At 35.0% G+C, this 20,567-nt stretch overlaps 5 protein-coding genes across 7 annotated transcripts; 3 read left to right on the top strand and 2 right to left on the bottom strand.

The window, feature by feature from the left end:
- Positions 1–54: 54 nt before the first annotated feature.
- On the bottom strand, positions 55–6,689 carry LOC149735496 (eukaryotic translation elongation factor 2-like). 2 transcript variants are annotated; one of them, XM_089877671.1, is made up of 14 exons: positions 6,533–6,689; positions 6,072–6,286; positions 4,703–4,884; positions 3,976–4,184; positions 3,632–3,865; positions 2,953–3,205; positions 2,665–2,860; positions 2,487–2,610; positions 2,322–2,428; positions 1,805–1,940; positions 1,471–1,614; positions 1,032–1,244; positions 611–926; positions 55–505 (listed from the first exon to the last, which is right to left on the bottom strand). In XM_089877671.1, the coding sequence occupies exons 1-14, from the start codon at positions 6,533–6,535 to the stop codon at positions 312–314; spliced, it is 2,526 nt and encodes an 841-aa protein (XP_089733797.1). In that variant the 5' UTR covers positions 6,536–6,689; the 3' UTR covers positions 55–311. The 2 variants fall into 2 exon arrangements, with proteins under 2 accessions (XP_089733797.1, XP_089733796.1); XM_089877670.1 differs by having other exon boundaries at positions 687–926.
- A 1,309-nt stretch (positions 6,690–7,998) lies between these two features.
- On the top strand, positions 7,999–9,221 carry LOC149735495 (uncharacterized). Its single transcript, XM_089877709.1, has 2 exons — positions 7,999–8,419; positions 8,568–9,221. The coding sequence occupies exons 1-2, from the start codon at positions 8,131–8,133 to the stop codon at positions 8,888–8,890; spliced, it is 612 nt and encodes a 203-aa protein (XP_089733835.1). The 5' UTR covers positions 7,999–8,130; the 3' UTR covers positions 8,891–9,221.
- A 9-nt stretch (positions 9,222–9,230) lies between these two features.
- LOC149735494 (origin recognition complex subunit 4-like) lies at positions 9,231–11,164 on the top strand. Its single transcript, XM_089877699.1, has 2 exons — positions 9,231–9,508; positions 9,907–11,164. Exons 1-2 carry the CDS (start codon positions 9,231–9,233, stop codon positions 10,907–10,909), a joined length of 1,281 nt encoding a protein of 426 aa, XP_089733825.1. The 3' UTR covers positions 10,910–11,164.
- LOC149735493 (rabenosyn-5-like) lies at positions 11,086–16,345 on the bottom strand. Of its 2 annotated transcripts, XM_089877683.1 has the most exons (10): positions 16,137–16,344; positions 15,612–15,737; positions 15,020–15,120; positions 14,870–14,912; positions 14,347–14,508; positions 13,576–13,784; positions 13,118–13,188; positions 12,633–12,825; positions 12,204–12,373; positions 11,086–11,902 (listed from the first exon to the last, which is right to left on the bottom strand). In XM_089877683.1, exons 1-10 carry the CDS (start codon positions 16,264–16,266, stop codon positions 11,359–11,361), a joined length of 1,749 nt encoding a protein of 582 aa, XP_089733809.1. In that variant the 5' UTR covers positions 16,267–16,344; the 3' UTR covers positions 11,086–11,358. The 2 variants fall into 2 exon arrangements, with proteins under 2 accessions (XP_089733809.1, XP_089733810.1); XM_089877684.1 differs by lacking the exon at positions 15,612–15,737 and having other exon boundaries at positions 16,137–16,345.
- A 241-nt stretch (positions 16,346–16,586) lies between these two features.
- On the top strand, positions 16,587–20,142 carry LOC149735492 (mitochondrial tRNA-specific 2-thiouridylase 1-like). Its single transcript, XM_089877697.1, has 8 exons — positions 16,587–16,881; positions 17,093–17,321; positions 17,872–17,930; positions 18,254–18,418; positions 18,711–18,881; positions 19,066–19,207; positions 19,401–19,483; positions 19,797–20,142. The coding sequence occupies exons 1-8, from the start codon at positions 16,681–16,683 to the stop codon at positions 20,058–20,060; spliced, it is 1,314 nt and encodes a 437-aa protein (XP_089733823.1). The 5' UTR covers positions 16,587–16,680; the 3' UTR covers positions 20,061–20,142.
- Positions 20,143–20,567: the final 425 nt, after the last annotated feature.

The following is a 20,567-nucleotide window of genomic DNA, read 5'->3' as shown; positions in this document are numbered from 1 at the left end:
CGAGACCGTTAAGACCTTATTTAAATTTAACAAGCTGTAAATAAAACCCACAGATTTTATTTGATTGTTGGTTGTGATTTATTCCAAGCCGTGGTGGTCACCGATCTAAGTGTTGTTAGTTGAATTTTAAAAAAATAAACATTTGATGGTTCAATTAAAAAGCATTGTTGGTTAAAAGTTAAAAAACGAGCATTAAATGCTAAGTTAAGAAACAAGAATGAAACTTTTAAAGGTTAGGTAAAGAATGAAAGAAAAACAAAAACAAGTATTTGTTGGTTGAAATGACTTGTTGGTGATGAAGATGAAAATGTCTAGAGCTTGTCCAAGAATTTATCCAGAGATGGAACATTTTCGCTGAGACCTTTACGCTTACGTGTGGCGCTAACCACTGTAAAGGGCTTTGAACCTTCCTCCAGAGGGTCGCCATTGAACACCTGCCAGTGGTCAAATACACACTGTGGGAATGCCTGACCACCAGTATTCGATCGCAAATCAGCGGTGAAGCCTAAAGAAAGAACACATGATTATACAAGCTGTACTTCTTGTTTTAGACATACACTTATTCAGCCACTATATACTGATAGCACAAGTAAACACATTACAAACTTACCGAAGGACTCATTAACAGGCAAATATGCATTCACTGTCAAGATTGGTGTTCCCAGGTTGGGTACGGTCTGGTTTACCTGACCACGACGTTTGTTCAGAACCCCATAAACACCACCGACCACTTGTTCAGGACATTGGATCTGGACCAAGTACATTGGTTCAAGCAGACGAGGTCTTGCAGTAAGCTGGCACGCATACAACACACGACGAGCAGTTGGGATGATTTGACCACCACCTCTGTGGATGGCATCAGCGTGCAAGGTAACGTCATGGATGTTGAAACGGATACCTCTCATGTTCTCTGCACAGAGGACACCCTGTAAGCAACACAACAATGAGAATGTGCAAAAACTTTGTTTTAAAAGAACACAATTCTACTATATGCCCTTTACTGTAAAGAAACTCTTAGTTGGTCCTTTTACCTCTTTCGATGCCCACTGGAACCCAGCAACAACAGAGTCTTTGATTTGACTGAGATACTGCACAGCTTTGGTGCAATCTATCAAAAGGTTGGCTCCCGTACCTTCCGGTCCGAAACACCATATCTTACGAGCTTCATTGACGTCAAAACCAAAGTTGTCGGCCAAGTAACGACCTCTTAGCTTTGCATCTTGTCTTGGGAAGATATCCTTGCCCTGGTAAAATAATTTAAGCTGCTTAGTGCTTTCTCTAAAAGTCTAGGGGTAGGTAGCAAATATTAAATGCAAATGTAATATTCGATTTACATTCTATGAACAGTTTAGGCCATAGATGTGATTTGGTATTGGTAGGGCCACCTTTCACCTACAAAGTGATCATCAAAGCCTTGGCTTAGGAAAAAGAAAAAGGTTTAAACAAAAAAAAATTAATAAATTAACTTACCTCATCAATCTTTTCAGGCAAACCATCAGGTAATGGTTCAGCAGTCATGTACAATCTGTTGTGTTTGTTATGTGACTTGGAAAGGCAAGTTTGAGAGGAAGCCTCGAACACAGTCTCTCGGTAAGATACAACTGGATCAGATTTCTGAAGCAAAAATACATTATTGCATATGAAAAGGGTAGAACTGGCCAACCGGTCAAATATATTAAATAAGCCGTTTCTGCAAAGCATAACAAGTCTAAAAACTGGAAATTTTAGATTTGTTTGTGTTCTTAATTAAAAACTCAATATGTGTCTGTCAGATTTCCCATTAAAAATTAACCACATAAATTACTTTGATAGGGATCTGGGCATGGTCTTCTTCCAAATCCTTGAGGCAAATCTCAAGATGCAATTCACCAGCACCTGCCACAATGTGCTCACCACTCTCCTCTATCTGACACAGGACCATAGGATCGGACTTAGCCAACCTGGAAAAACACAAATGGTAACATATTCTACTATACATTCAGTTCTATAGCGTAGCAGTCCAATTAATTTCAATAAGACACATCAGCTAAACAACCAAGTCATCCTGCTTGGCATCTTGTTTTTGAACAATCCGTTTCAATCCTTCTAATAATTTCGGTGGAAAAACAATCATATCAAAATATTTGCATTCACGATTTTGGTAATAGATCAATTTGAAAGAATGTCCTTTATTGGTTACGACCACCACTAACCCATAGATATCCTGGATCCAATACTATTTGGAAATCAAATACAGGTATAATTTGACACAATACCCAAACAACCAAGTACCAGTATGTTATTTACAACAATTGAATCTTGTTTTATAAACAATAACTGACCGTTTCAATCCTTCGACAAGCTTTGGAAGGTCAGATGGATTCTTGGCTTCCACTGCAACTCTCACCACGGGAGAAACACTGAATTTCATCTGCTTCATGTTGTGAGCCTGACAAAGAAACCAGTAATAAGTAAACTGGATTTGGCATGTTAGCTTGTTAGTATACCTGGTCACTAGTTGTCAAAGTTCCAGTTTTAACCAAAAAGTTGTCGACGCCGACCAATCCACAGATGTTACCGCAAGGTACGTCTTCTATAGGTAAATTATACCGTCCCATCATTATAATGGTTCTAAACATAAATGCCCATTTTAGAAGTTTTTCTTCAGATTTTGTTCCGGCTTACCTCTGAATAGGTTTAATGGCAAGATCTTTCTTTTCACCGAAAACGAAGTTTGGTCCCATAATTCGAACCTTCTGTCCAGTGGCTACGGTTCCAGCAAACACACGTCCGAAGGCAAAGAATCGACCTTTGTCTGATGTCGGTACCATCTTGCTTACGTACATCATCAAGGGGCCTTTAGGATCACAGTTCATGATGGCTGAGGAAATTGATTGTAATAATCAGAAAAATACTTAAGAAAAAAATGTGTTAAGACAATTTTTTTTTGGTAAAATATTTCCAAAGACATACCAGTGGCTACTTCATCATCAGCTGGACCTTCATACAACAACTCAGATCTGTATTTCTGAGCCACAACTGGTGATGGTAAATGAATGGTGATCATCTGAAGCAGAGTGTCTCCAGCTGGCAACCAGGTCCTCATAAAAGCTTTGAGAAGTTGCTTCTCCACCTTGTCTTTGTCATCTCCCTTCAGTTTGACATTACACTTCTCCATGAGCTTGCCAATCTCCTCAGTTTTGTTGTTCATAATTGCATCAAAGACCTAAGGAAGTGAGATTAAGTAATTTACTTGTATGAATCAACTAGAATATGCTGGTACATTATGCTAAGAGTATTATATATATATATATATAACTTTATACAAAAAGATTGGGAGATGACTTTTAGACAAACGTTGCAAATGTTTTGTTATGATACTTGTTGTCATCAAACAATCCAACAATCTTCAATATCGTTCACCATTGTTACTATTCAATGATGGTGCTATGTTGCGCAATCATGTTGCAATCACTGATCAGTCTAGCGTAACAATTGAAGTGTAAAATCAGGCTTATATAATAACTTCGCTCACCCACTATTTATTTCCAGTGATTCTCTACGTTTGGTATGATTTAATAAACCAGCTTTAAACCAAGTGACCAAACTTTGAAAATATGCTACAATGTGTCTTATATACATATTATAATACCTTATAGATAGGAGTTAACACAAACGTGTTAAAGCCACGTTCGTTTTCAGGAGACTTTGTTTTTGACCATTTCTTCATTGCAGGGTTGAAGTAGTTATCCCCCCATAACCTGTTCATTAACTTTGGCAACGGAACTTTGAACTTTTCAGCATACATTTCAGCAAACTGCTTGAGTGAAAAGGCCCAGCCATGGAGACCGGATCCAAAACCAACAGTTCCCTTCTGAGGGTCAATCTGTGAAAAAAAGTCATAAAAAGTGACACATACATGCACAATATGGACCGCAAATATTTTCATATGTAATATTTGAAAGATTAGAATGAGCAGCAGTTGTTTGCACTCACCATAATATTACCCATAGGACCATCTTCAACTGCGTAAGTGGCCACAATTACGTTCACACTTTCCACGATTCTCTGGAAGGTCTGGTACAGATCTTCCTTCTCCAGTTGCAATTCAAGCAGTGCACGGTCCATCTTGTTCATGAAGACAATGGGCCGGATCCTCTCAGAGATGGCTTGTCGCAATACGGTCTCGGTTTGCACACATACACCTATATGAGTCACAACAACATGTCTGGTAAAAAATTAATACAAAAGGATTGAAGTGTTATAGTGGGTTGGAGCACCAGTATATTTGGCCCACAGAGATAAACATAGGAAGCAAAACATATTGTTTGTGACGCACGTCTGTGTTTCAAAACAACATCATATAGTTTGCAGTAACTCTTAAATACTCCACAGAAAGTTGGCTCGATGAAATCAAATCGTTATTTCCTGTCATGTGAACATCAGACCAGTTCATGTTGAGTTTCTAGTCAAAATAGACTAGCGATTTCGAAATATTGCAATTGTATGTTGCAATACAGAGACTGGTTAAACATAGCTTCCCAATTTGTTGCTATGTCCTACTAAAGACCATGGCGCACTATAAAACTTCCAATGATTAAAAATATAAACCAAGTGATTTGTTTTTTTTATTTTTTAAAAGTTAAGAGCAGATGCATACATATTTAAAAACCGTCATCTTAAAACAGCAAAATAAATAAATGTAAGGCCAAACAATACTGACCACTGACACAATCCACAACAACAAGAGCTCCATCAGTTACACGGAGAGCTGCTGTCACTTCAGATGAGAAATCAACGTGCCCGGGAGAGTCGATTAAATTAATCAAGAAACCATTCCCGTCTTTTTGTCCTTCAACCCACTGCATGTCCTTATCACTTAACTCGTAATACATTGAAATGGCACTGTAGAAAATCAGGGTTGATCGTTTAAATTTTTTTTTTTTAATTAACACTCTATATATTTATATACAAAATTTTTAAAAAATTGCCTAGGCTCTATATGATTTTTCATTATTTTAACCATAAATAAACCTTGGGATTATGTCAGAGTAGCTCAATACCCCCAGCAATCTAGTAAACAATTTTGTGGTGCTGAAATTCTTCATTATTGGCTAACCTCTAACAGATTGCATTTAGTACCTCATTTTCGGCATGGCATCACGGGAGGATTCATTATTATGGTACAGACAACAAAATTGAGGACTTTGTGAGGATGGTACAGAACAGACAACAAAAGTGAGAACTTTGTGAGGATGGTACAGAACAGACAACAAAAGTGAGAACTTTTGAGGATGGTACAGAACAGACAACAAAATTGAGGACTTTGTGAGGATGGTACAGAACAGACAACAAAAGTGAGAACTTTGTGAGGATGGTACAGAACAGACAACAAAAGTGAGAACTTTGTGAGGATGGTACAGTCGTACAGAACAGACAACAAAAGTGAGAACTTTGTGAGGATGGTACAGAACAGACAACAAAAGTGAGAACTTTGTGAGGATGGTACAGAACAGACAACAAAAGTGAGAACTTTTGAGGATGGTACAGAACAGACAACAAAAGTGAGAACTTTGTGAGGATGGTACAGAACAGACAACAAAAGTGAGAACTTTGTGAGGATGGTACAGAACAGACAACAAAAGTGAGAACTTTGTGAGGATGGTACAGAACAGACAACAAAAGTGAGAACTTTTGAGGATGGTACAGAACAGACAACAAAAGTGAGAACTTTGTGAGGATGGTACAGAACAGACAACAAAAGTGAGAACTTTGTGAGGATGGTACAGAACAGATGAAAAAGTGACGATCTTTGAGGATGGTACAGAACAGATAACAAAAGTGAAGACTTTGTGAGGATGGTACAGAACAGACAACAAAAGTGAGAACTTTGTGAGGATGGTACAGAACAGACAACAAAAGTGAGAACTTTGTGAGGATGGTACAGAACAGACAACAAAAGTGAGAACTTTTGAGGATGGTACAGAACAGATGAAAAAGTGACGACTTTTGAGGATGGTACAGAACAGATAACAAAAGTGAAGATTTTGTGAGGATGGTATAGACAACAAAAGTGAAGACTTTAGACTTACGTTGACTTAATGGTGATGCAGCGATCCTGTTCATCTTTCCTGGTATCAGTGAATCGAGCTTCACCAGCTTTTGAACCAGCAATGATTCCTGCTTTGCTGACCAACGAATCCGTCAACGTAGATTTTCCGTGGTCGACATGAGCAATCACGGACATGTTCCGGATGTTGCTCTTCTTGTCCATGATCTCACGGATCTGGTCGATGGTAAAGTTCACCTGCAAAAAAAATAATTATATATAATATATCTATATATATATATATTTATACAAATTTTTAATATTATTCGTTTATTCAACATTACACACGAAATTTCCGACATCATATAATTTTAAACATCTCATTCTACTGATAACGAAAAATACTATGCAGTGAGAAACAATGACCAACTATATGCTAATAGTAATGCTATGATACTAAATGATAGTATGCTATTCAATAGGCAAATACGTTGTTAGCCTTACCATGTTGTAGTTGTATCCAAAAAAATGAATTCATGACTGCCATCCCAGAGAACAGCTTTATAAAGGGTCCGGAAATCGAAACCTTTTGATGCCTAAATGTTGCGGTACGTATCTCTACGTAAACGGCATTCCGATTGCACAAAGTTGCGCAAAAGAATTGAAACATTGCGCTCTCTACATACACGCTAGACGGCGCCCTAGATTACAATATTTGGTTCAACCATGGAAATATAGGACATTACCTACTTCTGTCGTAATAAGGTTGCTTCTAATTTATTTTTAATTGATCGACCGTTAAAGCACATGCCTTGTAATTGAAGAATATCTGGTTAGAAGCTCATTTCCGCTATCATTGTAGGCTATGTGTGTAAAACACCGTGTGCCAGAGTCCGTTTATAAATAAGTTTATATCAGTTTATATACGGAATCTGCTGTGTGCTATGTGTGCAAAACCAATGCAAAACACAAGGGCCTGTCACTGAGTTTCAAATATATTTTTTTACCTTGCTATTATAACACTATAATGTATTTGTTACCGAGGTAAAATTACCCTCGAGGTATAAATTATTAAATTAAAAACAAACCCTTCTAGTTTGGCTAAAAAAACATACAACTACCAAGTGGGGTAAGACGGGACAAAAAAATGAGAGACTTTATCTTAATAGTATTCTGAAACATGTAGTTAGCCTACTGAAATTTAACTGGCAGTACTACCCGGCGCCGTGGCATAGTGGTTAGCGCGCCGTCTGTAACCCAGAGGTAATGGGTTCAAGGCTCGATGTTGCTACCAGTGTGGGCGTATGTGTCCTTGGGGCAAGACACTTAACGGCAATTGCTCGAACCTAGTGGTCACTAATGGGTTGTCCAATTATCGGCCAAAAAAATAATCACCCACAAAGTAACATACATGGTTACTCGTAAGCTGGCACGAGGTGCTAAACCCGTGTGATAACGACTGTCGTTTTCCAGCCACGCGAGGATAAAGTAAGTTACATTCATTCATTACTAGTTTCTTTGCCTTGTTTTCAAATTGGTAAAATTACACTTGTTCTGCGAATCGCTAATTATAACTCCCGTGTGTTTTAATATTTTTTGAATTGTTGTCAATTAATAAAGTTAATTCGTGGTATCACCTCGAAACCGTGATCTTTTTTGATTTTGGAAATATTGGCCAATATGTGCCCAAGGGTCTCGTCTTTCCTCTGTCGACTATATAGTAGGGTGGGGGAAGATGGAACATCTTCAGCACGTAATATCTAAACATCCTGATCGTATTTCAAACAATTAACAACGGTCTATGGGAGTCGTAAAAGCCGTGCTCAATAACATTCCCGTGCTCAATAACATTGCTCAGTAACATTCTAACCTCAACCCACATTCAACCCATAAACGGTCACAGGGTTGGATCAATTGCTATTAAGATTAAGAAATCAAGTCGTACTAAACGTGTCTATCCATTACAGCTATACTCTCTTGTTTCGGGTCTCAAGTGCAATTAATTTTCGGGCTCAAAGAGAAACCAACGGGCGATTACGAAGTAGGGGAAGTATCATTGAAAGTGAAACAAAAAAGTACAAGTTTGTTAATGCATAATAGACATGTTGGCCCGCAGTATCATCGGCAAGCATCGGAAGCTGTTAATTTCAAATATTGTTGACAGCGGAATGTTAACAGAAAATCTGTACGGACTCGGAATTTTAAAAGAAAGACAATATCAAATTATACAATCGCAAAGGATCCAACTAGATAAAACTATTAAAATTTTGGATTGTGTGCAACTGTTGAGCGCGAAAGATTTCGTTGTTTTCTGTCAAGTGTTATCTGAAGATTACCCTTGGTTAGCTAAAACACTGCTGGACTGTGTCAAGCTGAATGAAATAAATGAAGGTATTTTATTATACGTTTTATGGTATAGGGCCTAGACGCTTATAGTGTTATGAGAAAGAACTATTTGTAATGTCATTGTCAATTTCAATTCAATCGTAAGCATGCATGTTAACTAAGTCTATATGAAACTAATTTTGTAAATTTTTAGACGTTACACAAACTACCAGCTTCTTGGAAAAATTTGGAGAAGAAATTCCACCTGAAAAACAACTAATGAGATGGAGTAGAACGCTGTGCAAGTTTGAATGGGAAAATGTATTGTATGAACTTGGATATACAAGTAGTGACATTGAATATTTCAAGCAGTCGGAAAATACACCTTCCATGCAATGCATGAAAGGACTTGTACAATGGTTACGGAATGAAGGAAAATCGGCAAACTTTAACGCTTTATTTCAAGCATTAAAGGGGGCAGAACTTCAAGATAGTTGTGGCGAAAACTTAATTCAAGTTTGTACTGGACTTACATGATGTTGATTATGTGATTTGTTTATAAATGCACCATGTTTAATATTATGTAGGTCAGTGGTTTTTAAACTCTTTTTTACACCCCATTTTTATTTACAGAGACCAATCACAGTTATTTAAAAAAAAGTACATTGTAAAGCAAAAAGCTGTGTTTTTTTTCATATACTGTTCATTTGTTTAATTAGTTGCTTGTGTACCACCTGTGAGACCTTCATGTACCACCACGGTACAAGTACCATAAGTTAAAAACCACTGACAACTGAAGTTGTTTAAAGTTTTGATTAATATGTATATATTTATGCCATTCGTAATTTTGTAAAAAGATAATTCATAGGTTACAGACATGAATCAGGTCTTGTTAGATGCTCAGTCTGTTTTACGTAATAGACTGTTTGGTAACGAAACCAAATGTCGACCGGACATTGAAAAATTTCAACAAGATCTGAAAGATCTGATAACAAGAAGTGTTGAATATGGTGAAAGTAATTCTTTGTTGGTGATTGGCTCAAAAGGCAGTGGAAAAACAACATTACTTAGAACAACAGTTGACCTTTTACAAAAGAAATTATCAAAAACTCTAATCATTGTGCGTTTGAATGGATACATGCAAACTGATGATAGGTAAACATGATATTTTGAAATGTCTCACATGATATTTTTCATATGTCTCATTTGTATTTTTTATAATTGACTTTACTTTTTGAACTTCCTGCAGTTCTTGATGGGAAAACTTCCAATATTTATAACATGGCTGTCTTATTTCATACACCTTGTGGTATATCTCCCGGGGTTACCAATATCAAAATGTAAAATTTAGTGTGGAATTGTTTTTTTCTATATTACCAACAATTTGGGCAACCCATTATTAACTACCAGGTTTGAACAATTACTGGTAAATGTCTTACCAGAAGAAACACATGTTATGGTCACACTGGTACATATATTACTTGTTTATAATCTGCAACCACTAAGGTATTAAAATAAGAAACAAACTTGCACTAACTTTTTCAATTTTACAGGATTGCGTTGGCAGAAATAACAAGACAACTTCACCTTGAAAACACACTAGGAGACAAAGTGTTCGGATCTTTTTCTGAAACTCTTCAGTTTTTATTGGAAGCTTTAAGAGGAGGGTCATCTCACAGTTCTCAGCCAATTTTATTCATCTTAGAAGAGTTTGACTTATTTACTCAGCATAAGAACCAGACGTTGTTGTATAACCTCTTTGATCTTGCAATGGCAGGACTGACACCCTTGGTGGTCGTTGGACTTACCTGCAGGTTAGATGTAATTGAACTGATGGAAAAAAGAGTGAAGTCTAGGTTTTCTCATCGGCAACTTTACATTTGTAACCAATGGAGAGCTGAAAATTATCTACAAGCCTTCTCAAATATGCTGCTGCTAGATGCAGGATTCTGTAAAACAGCAAAACACAAAAGTTTTTTAGAACGTTGGAATGCAAATGTTGTGGAACTTAGTAATAATGCTTCTGTGCAAGATATTTTAAAACGTCAGTTTTCTATTTCCAAAGAAATGCCATCACTGCAGTGTCTCTTGGTTCAACCAATCTGCAAACTGAATGTGAATCACCAGTTCATAACAGCAGCTGATATAGCAGATTCTGCTAGGAATGTGTTCTCAGACCCAAAAGCCAACATTCTGCATGGAGTTTCAGTTTTAGAACTTTGTCTTATTATTGCTATGAACCATCTGACCAATATTTATGCTGGCGAATCATTTAACTTCCATATGGTGTATAACGAATTCTTAAAGTTTACCCAGAAAAAGTTACACATACTTCAAAAGCATAACAAACCTGTTGTATTGAAAGCATTTGAACATCTAATGGAGCTAGAACTAATTAAACCCAAAGAGTCAACTTTATCTCTGGCTTCAAAACTTTTAAAGGAATACCAACCAACCATACTTTTACTTGAAGAACAACAGCTGAAAGAAGCTGTATACAGATATCCTGGCTGTCCAACTGAATTACAGCAATGGCTGGAATCTTCCACAGTCTAGCTACATACCCTAACTATAACAGCAAAGGCAAATCCAAAATTATTGTTCGTTGGAAGTTACATGGAACCAATTTATACCTTTACTTCTGTAGTCTAAAATTTGCACTGTTGCAAATTGTTTATTTTTTGAATATTTTACTGTTTTTTTTTTCTGGATGTTCCCCACTTTCCTGCAAAAACATTAAAACTTATGTATTATGTTCAGATGAATCAAAATTGCACATGAAAAATAAATTAATGCACCATGCGAACACTGCTATTGACTCTTTTAGTTTTAAAAGAGAAAAATTTCATTGAAGTATAAAGGGAAGAAAATCAAACCAAACACAGGTCAGTCATATATGAACAATGTAATACATATTGTATAAAAACTTCATGCCTGTGATTGAAAGCAGTACAACATCAGATTTAAATAACTTAACAGCAATTATTAATATTTTCTTATTAACACTATTGATTTGTATACATCAAATGCAATTGCTCCAAGTTTTCTCTTAACATTCTAGCTTCATCAGTCTTTCCCGCTTTCACAGCTTTTTCAATGCAGTTTTTAATATAAGATATTTGGTGTAGCACAGGGTCTGCTTCAGTCTCTTCAAAAGGATTGCCATAAGATTTATTGGATGGTTTAGCAGTTTCATCCATTAAGAATGGATTTGTATTTCCATTTGTTGAAGGGGTATCAATAAGAAAAGGATTCGTATTTTGCAGTTTCTTTTGAGGAACCTTTTTACCCCGAATTTCCTGCCTTTTCAACTCATTCTCCAGCTCTCGTAAGTTCCGATTTAGACTTTCTATTTCTTCGAAACGATTTTCCGATTTTGCTTGTTTTAACATTTGCTGAACATAATTGATCTGCTCCAATAATGGGTTCGTCTCAAAAGGATTTCCGAATTGATTTGAATTTTGATTGACAGTGTTAGCGCGCCACCCTTTATCTAATACAGCATCGGAGGTGCTTTTATGCATAGTAGAAACTTGTGGTTGGTGATTTCTATTAAAATTTTATTGGTTATATAACTGTTCAACTTATAACTAGATTTTTAATCAAATCTAGGTTGAAGGACTTGATTGGTTTTATATCGACTAATATTGGGTTAAAAGTATTAACCTATTGGGTTACAACCTAAAATATTCTTCATGAAAGAAATGCTAAGCAACCACATTAAACAGTAAAGTTTTTTGGTACCGATTTCTACAACCTTCAAGATTCAAGTCTACTATTTCTGCACAAGTTTTGTACAGATAATTTACACCTTTTTTTCTTAAATGAAACCACTAAAAATTTTACTGACCTAATCTTCTGAGCTTCTAATTCCATCTCTCTTCTTTCTTCTTCTATTCTTTGTCGTTCAGCTTCTTCTCTCTGTCTCCTCATCTTTTTCTCCTGCTCCTGCCTCCGATTCTTCTGGAGGATCTCAAGTTTTGGGAACGAGGGAAGAGAGCGAAGAGTCAACATGTTCTCCTAAACAAATTTTTTTTTTTACATTATCTTTTGTAAAAAAATGTTTCAATGAAATTTTGGAATAAAATGTTTAAATGTTAAAATAAAATGTCTTCTGCAAAAATGTATTTCAAAATATTTTTTCCCATATTCTCCTATTGAAACTCATATTATTATTTTACTACTATAAGCAAATACTATAAATTTTTGTAGAAGCAACCACATATATATTAAATTACTTATTAGATGTTGGGCGACAGCACAAAAAACAAAGCTTTACTTGTAAATAAGCATGTGAAGCTCTACGTATTGAAGTTTGAAGTCGAACTGTCGTCGGTGAAAGAGGAAATTCTTCATCTTCTGAGTTCAGCACCTCTATCTTCTTACTCACAACATCAATTTTCTCATACAACTTAATAAGCTTGAAACGCAATTCATTTGCTGTGTCCAGTTCGTAAGTCTCCTCACCTTGACTGAGTGGATGATAAAAGTATTTTGAATTGTAAACACCAAAATTAAGGAAGATTAAACACCATAGTCATATAGATTGGTGCATATAAGCTATTGCAGCCAGATATGTTATAGGTTTGATTGAGCTTGTCAGCAAATTTATTTTTCGAGAACTAACATTTAGATACCCTTTGGAGACAGCCTTCTTAAGAGTAATGTCCTATGTACCATAATGAAGCCATGAAAGTAAACTAAATATAACTTCAAAACGTTGGTTCTTAAGTAAATAATAGCCTATCAGACTTAGTTGCTTACTTGAGAGAATCAGCAATTTTTTCATATTCTGGTGCCAGGCTGTTAGCCCCATTAGTTGCACTTTGTAATTTCTGCATGGAGCAAAAAAATGAAATATTGGACGAATGACGTATTTTTAATTAATATGTGGATATGTCTAAACAAAAGCATAAAAACACATTCTTTTTTAATACTTTATCAGCAAACACAGGTTTTGAGTTCTATGTTGCATGTATCTACTTAGGGTTCTTAGGAATAAATATTTACAAATGGGTGTTAAGTCTACCACTAACAGTTAAGAACTTGGAAGTTTTTGTGACCACATTCAAAGCTATATCGATAGGGTTGAGGTTTTACCCCAAGGCACACTAAGCGACCTCGAATCTAGTCCAGAGTTGGTTCATTTTAATAACACCCGATTAAAATAGATGTAATATAGTTAGAAAATTTTACTTCTAATAAAATATAGTTGCTCATACCTCATAAAGAAGAACCAACAAGGGCATATTTTTGTCTTGTTCCAATCTGTCTTTTCTCTTCATTAGCACAACATAGCAATCATGACAACAACGTAAACTGATCTCCTCGTCTTGAGATGAGCTCATCGATGCGCTACGAGACAGGTTCAAATCTGATTGTGTTCTTTTACGCATACCAGGTACTTTCCTTAAGCTTTCCACCAATTGATCTGAAATAGATCATATATAGTTTAAATTAATTTGGACAAAAATTATTTCCCGCCTTCTTTACTAAATAATATACAAAACATTTATTAAGAAATGTTTATAGAACACATTGGACTACACTTTATCCAATTACAAAAAAGAGTTATATTTAAAATAGTTGCCGCATTACCCTTAATATAATATACAGTCTAGTAACCCCAAAATGAAGTTATTTATCACTGTTTTTAGTTTTATGTGACTAATATAATAAACAATTCATGCTTTTAATGAAATTAGTTTGTTTCTTTATTTGCTTGATATAATGGCTCAACCAAACACTTACAAAACTATTACTGGATACTCTCTCAGAAAAAAAGAGAAAAAAAATAAGTAGGTACCAATTACTAATAATTGATTTTTTTAAACGAAGAGCCTTAAACGTCATTAAGTAGGCACATACTATTATGCAACATCTTTTATAATCTGTTTTTGCTTGTACAAAACAGAAATACAAATATTACACTGTATGGAGAAAAAAATAAATCCCAAAAAAGATCCAAGAATATTTCCAGTATTTCCACTTACCTGCCAACTCTAGTTGAACGAACAAAGAACATTTAGTGCACATGATAGACCCACACAACCTACAATGATGGCGTCTTCTCACAACGTTAAACCGATCACCACATGTGGGGCAATATGGCACGTCAACATCACGCACCCATGGCACCAACGTTTGTTCAAATTCTAAACATGTGTTTTAAAAGGTAAGTTGTTTTTAAAAATAATGTTAAATATATATTATTGTTTTTGCTTTGCCATACTAGTTGTGCTATCAATGCTAATCTAACACTTATGTGGAACATGTTCAATTATAACAAAGTAACATACATGGTAACTCTTAAGCTGGCACGAGGTGTATTAACACCCGTGTTATAATGACTGCCGTTTTCGGCCACATGGGGATAAAGTAAGTTACATTTATTTATACACTGGTCTGCATCAGATTGTCAATTTAAGACAAATACAAAGTAGAAATTATATACAGAGTACAGACTACCAGTTATCAGTACCATCCACCATCATTATATTAAATTTTTAAACTAACCTTTTGTGTTTTTTCTTTTAGTTTTCATAACTTGGCAAAGAAGCTGAAAAATTGAAAAAATAAATTAAAAATGCGGCTTTAATACATTAATTACATTGTAAACCCATAGCTTATTTAGTACAAATTTCTATGTAAACCTACGTTACCTACCTTATCAAGCCGAATTAAAACCTTGTTTGATTCGATAACAAATCTATCAATTCGAGCATCCCTGATCTTTTTAAAGTTGCTTGTGTGGTTTCGAGTTTGGCCTGAAATTTGAAAATGCGCATCGTTGAGGTAAAACAAAACTATCTAAGTCACATCAAACATTGCCAAAAAAAAGACACTTTTGAAAAAATGTGCCATATGCTACTTTGGTTTTACCTTGACCACTTACTTTGGATAGGTAAGCGTTTTAAAGTGTTTATTTATTCTATATGGGTAAGACCATATATTTGTTCTAATCTATATGAGTAAGATCCTACGGAAGGGAATATAATCAAGAGTTAGCCAGTTCATCCTTGATATATATATATATATAATGTTACCAATTATATATATATATATATCACTACAGATTTTAAACAGAAACACGCTGTTCTGACACACATTTTATGTTTGATGTGAAATGCAATCATATCATATAAAATGAAACACTACAAGAAATTGTTAAACTGAATCTACAAACTTACTGCTACAAACAAACTAATTTGCATATAAACCTTATAAACAAAAAGTGGTTGACTCAACGTAAAGATACCTATGTCTTGTGACTCCCACACTGGACCAGCATGTTGTTGCATTGAATGATTTGATGACAAAGCAACTTCATGGTTGGTTATTTCATCTTTTTTTAATAATCTAACTTTTGCCTTGCTGAAAAGACCTATTAAAATAGGAAATTGAAAGCATTTGTTTTTTATAAACTTGTATGCTTTCGTTGGTAAATTCTTATATTTTAGTATCATATTTCTAAAAAATGTTATAGTAGGGTGGGGGGAGTTATGACACCTTATCCTGATCGTGTTTTAAACAATAAACAACAGTCATAAGGATACGGTTTAATTATTCTTTGAATGTTCTTTGTTTACTAGTACTACTAAATGGGACAAGAAAATAGAATGAATAGGTGTCCCATCATCCTACTATATCTAGAAAACCTCTGAAACGAAAGCATTTATCAACAACATAATATTTCAAGCAGGGTCGTAAATTTTAGCATTCTTAATAATTTAACGGTTAAAGTGCAACATTGCATTGGTAAAAAAATGTCAATTAACCTCACCTTTAATTTGATCCAAAACCGCTCGATCCTCCGCTGTATGTGCGCTTTCGAAATGTTTTTGTAATCCATGGAACGAACCCAAATCTTGAACACAAATTGGACACAGAAAACCTTCTTTAACTGTACCCATAACTAATAGAAACAACCGAAATCGACGCAGTACTAAAGTACTGACTAATCAATAGAAAACCGCAGTATATATACACCACCAAAGTAATTCTAATATAAAGTAGAGGCAAGAGAAACCCGAGCAGGGACCATTTTCGGGTAGTTTTGGGTGACTTTTTCTAGGAAATGAAAAATGCTTCGTTCCATAAATTTTTATTTTAAACAGTTGTGTTATTGATTTTTTAAAAATCTAATATTAAGAATATTTTACATTTTACGCCGGCGACATTTTGTTTTCTGCACGTAGTGAAGCAGTAACCTTCGGGTTTGAATAGCATCAAACCCGAAGCGGTAAAATACAAAAGCAGCATGGGTCCTGTTTTTAGTTTCAGAACTGTGTTTTTTGTTCTCAGTCCATACCGATATAGTTATTTAAATGAGTAAAGTAATATGTGCAATATCTGGGGGAGTTGACAGTGCTGTTGCTGCTCTGCTGTTAAAAAGAAGAGGATTAAATGTGGTTGGAGTTTTTATGAGAAACTGGGACCTGGAAGATGAAGTTGGGCAGTGTAGTGTACAAGAAGATGCAACTTATGCAACTCGTGTGTGTAGAGCATTGGATATACCATTCTACGAGGTCAGAGCATGCATTGATTCAAAGTTTCATATTGCTTCTTGGTTGTTTTAGTGAACAAAAATATATACAAGGACTTTGAACACAGAACATATGTGTAAACCTCAATATATTAAAAATCGCATTCGTATTATAGTTACATCGACTCATATCTTTATTTTTCATATAGAGTTATGCTTAAAATATAACCAACACATTAAATCTTTATAATCAGGTAAATCTAGTGAAGGAATATTGGACAAATGTGTTTATGCCAATGGTGGACCAGTATGAAATGGGAAATACCCCAAACCCAGACATTCTATGCAACCAGCTTGTCAAGTTTTCAGCATTTCATAACAAGTGCTCCTCAATGTTTGGCAATGTTGTCATAGCAACTGGACATTATGCCAGAACAACACTTAATGATCGAGTTTTAACCGCAAAAGTTCCCCATACTGCAGGTGCGATATGACTTTTCTGTATAACGTTTTTGTGGTTGTGAAGTATAATGCCAGGCTCTGTTGCTTACTATTTAAAGCGATTACATACATTGTAGGACATCAGGTTCCATGCTTAATGCTGCTACCAGTGTGAGTGTATGTTTAGCTCAGCACTAAAATGCGATAACTTTAAACCAGTGGTCAATTACAGTTGTCCAAATTCAAATTTTATCAACCGCAAAGTTACATTGGTCATAGTACTTTAAGGGGTACCAGATTTTGAAGTAGGGGACCCCATGTTATATCACCCACAATTTGCCACAAAGTAACATACTCGTAATCTCGTAGGCTGGCATAAGGTGTATGAAACAGAACACCTGTATTATACTAATGGCCATTGAGGATAAAGTAGGTTACATTCATTCATTCAAATGTGTTTTTTATTAAGAATAAACAAATGTCAGTTATATGGTTATACCTTTATTTATAAATATGTCTTTCTCTGTTTGCTCCTATTAAATAAATACACCAAATTGTTTTATTTCTTTTAACTTTTAAGCATAACTCACAGAACAAAGATTGTTGAAAGCTGTGGACCCTTTCAAAGATCAAACTTTCTTTTTACACAAAGTAAGCAATTAAAAATTTTAATATTTAGACCTGAATTATTGTTTTGCTGGATGTCTATAATTTAGGTAATTAGGTTTGTTTTCATAGTATAATAGGATGGGAGAAGATGGGACACCTTTTCATTCTATTTTCTCGTACATTTTGGTAATAAACAAAGAACATTCAAGGAATTATACAATGGTATCCTCACGACTCCTATAGACCATTGTTAATTGTTTAAAACACGACCAGGATATTTATATATTTTGTGCTAAAGGTGTCCCATCTTCCCCCACCCCACTATACTACTGTTTATTTTATATTGTTTATTACATTCCTTCTAGGTTGATAGAACTGCCTTACTTCGTTCCTATTTTCCTCTTGGTGGGATTTTCAAATCAAAAGTAAAGGAAATTGCAGCAGCTTCAGAAATCTCATTTGTGCTTAAAAGAAAGGAGAGTGCTGGTATTTGTTTCATTGGAAGAAGGGAATTCTCAAACTTTATTAAGGTTAGTTCTAAGCAGTTTATTGAGACAAAAAAAACGTCTTCTTAATTTGGTTCACTAAACAAGAAATCAAGAATGTTTCAAATTCTAGGCGCAAAAAAAATCCAACATGCATGACAAAACACAGTTAATTTACATTTGAGATAAAGTCTAAAATTATTAAATGTTATAAAACAGATGTTTTGGATTTTTGCTATGTTTACTTTATATTAACTAATATAGGTATATCATATAAATAATGAATTTTTTTTATTAAAACACATTTCTATTCTCACTTTAAGATTTTTTTAAACAGAATTACATTTCGCCAAAACCTGGTCAGTTTATTTGCTACGAAACTGGTAATGTGATTGGAAACCACGATGGTTACTTCTCTTATACAGTTGGTCAGCGTTCCTTAATAGGTGGTCTACGTATCTCATACGCTGTTTTGCATAGAAATTCAAAGGATGGAAATGTATTAGTGGTAAGATAATAATATAATGCTTTAATTACATAAAATTGTATTCATCTCACGTTTTTATTAATATTTTTGAATTATTTTAAATTGTTTGTTTCAAAAAAATCATGGTATTTGTATTTTCATATACAGTTTTGCTTTTAACAAAATTTACTTTTAAATTATTAATTAGTTTGCATTTATATTAAAGGTACCAGGCTTAAACCACCCTGCCCTGTACAGAAAGAGTTTAGTGTCTGGACCAGCACACTGGATAGCAGGAGAGCCAGCTTTGCTAAGAGAGGGAAAACCCCTTAACTGCTACTTTCGTTTCTGCCATAGAAACTCACTTGGTCTGTTTAATTTTTAATTCAAATAAGTTTTATATAGAAATTGGGCTTGTATGTAATATTAACTGCTCCAACTCTGTGGTCACTAATGAGTTGCCTAAAAACATGAAAACAAATAACTTCTGAAATGGCTATGCCATGCAAGGATAAATAATTAACATTTACAGTTTAAATTCAAATAATTCTCTTTCTACAGTACCCTGCACAGTTCACCAACTGGAAAATGAAAGATTACTAATTATCTTACAACATCCATTAAGAGCTATGACAGTTGGACAGGTACCCTACCTAGGTCTATGTACAATAACATAGGAGTATGTTCTTAGAGCAATACACTTAAAGTTTAACAGTGTTTGCTTCAACACAATGCTTACTAATATGTATTCCAAATTGTCAGCCATACCTAAAAACAATCACACACACACAGCAAGTTACATATGTAGTAACTCATTAGCACCAGATATATAAAACAGACCAATCATTTTGCATTGCCTGTCTTTTTCCCACCATGCGTACATAACAAGGTACATTCATTCACTGTACTATAATTTAATTTTGCATATAAATCACTCTGTTGACTGTTATATTACAGGATGCTGTGTTATATACAGAAGACGAATGTTTAGGTGGAGCACGAATAGATGATGTGGGGCCTTCCATGTATGAATCACAATCACAAGATAAAATCGTTTTCGACACTTTTAGAGACAACTGTGACTTATGGCTTCGTATGTTAGATACATATGGCCCTGACGTTGCTGCGTTTTCGAGTGCAGATACAACACAGCAGTTAGATAATTATAATAAGCAGATAAAGTCTTTTAAGCAGTCACAAGTTTTACAAGATCAAAGTTGACCTGTGTTTTTACCCAAATAATTTATATATTTTCGACTCCGATTCTAGATTTTTTTGTAATACACGTTTTGGTTTTTGCTGACATTGCGTGTTGGTATATTAACAACGTGATAAAGTAACAAGACCAATCTTAATCTGCATTGCATCAAAACATAAAAAGCATCGAAAACCTGACGTAGGAACGTCGTGGCGTAATGTTTTGGTGTGCCGCGTTTCAACCTGCAATCGCATGTTCAGAGATGCGTGTATTTCGTTCTCTGCTCGACCCCAAAGTCCAAACGCTGAAGACATTACTTTTGTGATCGCTTTTAGGAACGCTGTTTCTTAATCACTACAGGCTCTTAACACATAGGTAGACTTTGCATAACGCAGATTTATTGATTTATTTCAACAGTCAAGAACTAAAGATGAAGTTAGGAAGAATACAAAAAAACGAGCTTGGTACATTAGTATCATTACTACGTTGTCCCGTGGCTAATGCAGTGTCCTACGCAATCGAAACAACTT

The sequence above is a fragment of the Ciona robusta genome, chromosome 5 (assembly GCF_009617815.1).
Source record: "Ciona robusta chromosome 5, ASM961781v2".
NCBI lineage: Eukaryota > Metazoa > Chordata > Ascidiacea > Phlebobranchia > Cionidae > Ciona > Ciona robusta.
The sequence above is the reverse complement of the archived record's forward strand: the minus strand, read 5'-3'. Positions and strand labels throughout refer to the sequence as shown.